The 2,223-nt window shown below is 37.1% G+C and overlaps 1 protein-coding gene across 3 annotated transcripts in view; it reads left to right on the top strand.

The window, feature by feature from the left end:
• The window catches only part of zdhhc2 (zinc finger DHHC-type palmitoyltransferase 2), a 16,992-nt gene extending 14,992 nt beyond the window's left edge, over positions 1-2,000 (top strand). For all 3 annotated transcript variants that reach the window (XM_024283447.2, XM_024283445.2, XM_024283446.2), the window contains 4 exons: positions 355-438; positions 547-665; positions 1,352-1,412; positions 1,494-2,000. In XM_024283447.2, coding sequence (XP_024139215.1) covers positions 355-438; positions 547-665; positions 1,352-1,392 — 244 coding nt within the window. In that variant the 3' untranslated portion in view covers positions 1,393-1,412; positions 1,494-2,000. The remainder of the gene's footprint in view (positions 1-354; positions 439-546; positions 666-1,351; positions 1,413-1,493) is intronic.
• The last annotated feature ends 223 nt before the right edge of the window (positions 2,001-2,223 follow it).

The raw sequence follows: 2,223 nt of genomic DNA, 5'->3' as shown, positions 1-2,223 counted from the left end.
CTGAGGGCTTGCATGGTATCACTGACAAACTGATCATTATCAACGGGGCTTAAAGAGCTCTGAGAATATTTATCTAACATGTTACTAAGATGAGGAGAAAGAAAACGTACATGGATCTATTTGTCTGGTAGTGCATGTCCAGTGTATTTCCTTCATCACAGATGTCATCTTGTCACTTGCTCCTGATTCACAACAATTTAAATAAAGAAATATTTACATTTTTAGCTGAAAATGTCCTATTATATGTCCAAATCAGATTTTAAAAGTGTCAGATCTGATCATTCTCAGAAATTAGATTTTTGTGGTCATATTAACTGACTAAATAAAACAATACTTTTTTTTATGGTTCTATAGTTTAGGTGATGGCTGCTCATTCCCAACCTGCCTGGTAAACATGGACCCCGAGTCGCCCACAGGCTCCAACTCAGCCAGCAAGAGGTGAGCAACAGCGGTTCTGATCCTCTCAAATCATTCATTTATAATCATTAAGGTCACATTTGACCTTCTAAGTGACGTTTGTGAGCGTTTCTGTTTGGGTCATTTCAGTGCAGCAGAGGGCCGCCATCAGTTCCCGTCCAAACCGCTGAGAGAGAGCCAGAGCAGGCTGCTCACCAGCACCCCCTCCTGGTCAGAGACTGAAAGTGCAGCAGACAAGGAAAGGAAAGGTAACTGAGTTCATCTTGATTTATGCAGAGCTTTTTTTTCTTCTTTTAACACGTTCAGTATTACCTTTGCAAAAGAAATACATAATGCAAGACAAAATGATAAATGGCACTGGTAAAAAGAAATATAGATCATTAAAATATATGAGCAAAAATATGAAAAAAAAGGAAGCAAATGCAAATCAATGCAGAAAAATGTTGATTTGTGTTAGAATCGGTTAATTTTGAGTAAAACTAAACAAAAAACACCAATGAAGACAAACAAGATTGATAAATAAAAGCAATACATACATACAAATGTTGGATGACTACTGGTAAATTGATTCAAAAATTAAAAAATAAAAGTAAAAAAAATGAAATTCATGCATGCATCCCATTTAAATTATGTCATCATAATTTTATTTAATCATGAGTATATATCTGCACTTATTCATAAATGATGGGACACATTGAATCCATTAAATATTAAGTTTTATTATATGCATGGCAAATAATTATATTTAAAAGTAATATTTTTTACAGAGAACATTCCAGAAATCATTTTACTATTGAAATTGGTTCAACAAGATCTTTTTTAAAAATATGTTTTTTTAATCTTTGAAAATAAACATACTGTTTCCATCCTCACCTTCAGGTTTTATGCTGTTTTTGGTTTTTATAAACATATTTTATTTTCTGTTTTTGCTCAGGTGCCACTAACCCTGGAATGACCATAGAGAATGAAGCTTAAGTCCAGTCAACAACCACAAAGTGAGTTAACAGGTCACAAAAAGCATTTCTTTCAGCAAAAAATGAGATTAAAACGTCTTGTTTGGTTTTCTCCTCCACCAGACGGATGGATGGATGGATGGATGGATGCTGCCCCTCCCACCTCTGTGTTTGTGCCTGTCAGTGTGACGTGGTGTAGACATCCGGCTCCTGAGGCGGCGCTCTTATTATTTTCATTACTGCTATTCCCATCACCTGTTTATCTGAGAGTCTGGCGGACGGAAATCAGAATTGCATTCCAGCGATGATTTGTATGTAAATAAGCACACAGCAGTGGAGGAGTTGATGTTTTGTATTTTCAAAATCAGCCTTTAGAATTTTTTTTTTTTTTTTCTTAAATCACTGAAAACTCTGTACAAAATAATTTGCTCGGATGAAAATGCAGTTTGCCAAACGTTGAAGATAGTTAGAGTAGGAAAAGTAGACGTGTTGATGTGCAGATGTTTTGTTTTCAGTGTGTTTCTTGAAGGAGGCGGAGTCTTCTGGCCCGCCCTACTGAGTATTGTGTATGTGACGCATGTTCTCATCTCAGGATGTCAACCCCAATGTTTTTTAAGCAAAAAAAAAAAAGCAAAACAGTGTAGTCATTAGTAATTACATACAACAAGGGCTCTTGTGACTCTTGACAGCACGATGAGGACGTTCCAACCGAAAAGGTGCTCTGTGCTGTTACGGCGTCCATTTCTCCCCTCCCTCCTCGCTCCTGCCAAATATCTGAAGTACTGTTTGGCAGAGGTGGGGACTCGAGTCACATGACTTGGACTCGAGTCAGACTCGAGTCATGAATTTGACG

The sequence above is a fragment of the Oryzias melastigma genome, linkage group LG10, assembly GCF_002922805.2.
Source record: "Oryzias melastigma strain HK-1 linkage group LG10, ASM292280v2, whole genome shotgun sequence".
In the NCBI taxonomy this organism is placed as follows: domain Eukaryota; kingdom Metazoa; phylum Chordata; class Actinopteri; order Beloniformes; family Adrianichthyidae; genus Oryzias; species Oryzias melastigma.
The sequence above is the reverse complement of the archived record's forward strand: the minus strand, read 5'-3'. Positions and strand labels throughout refer to the sequence as shown.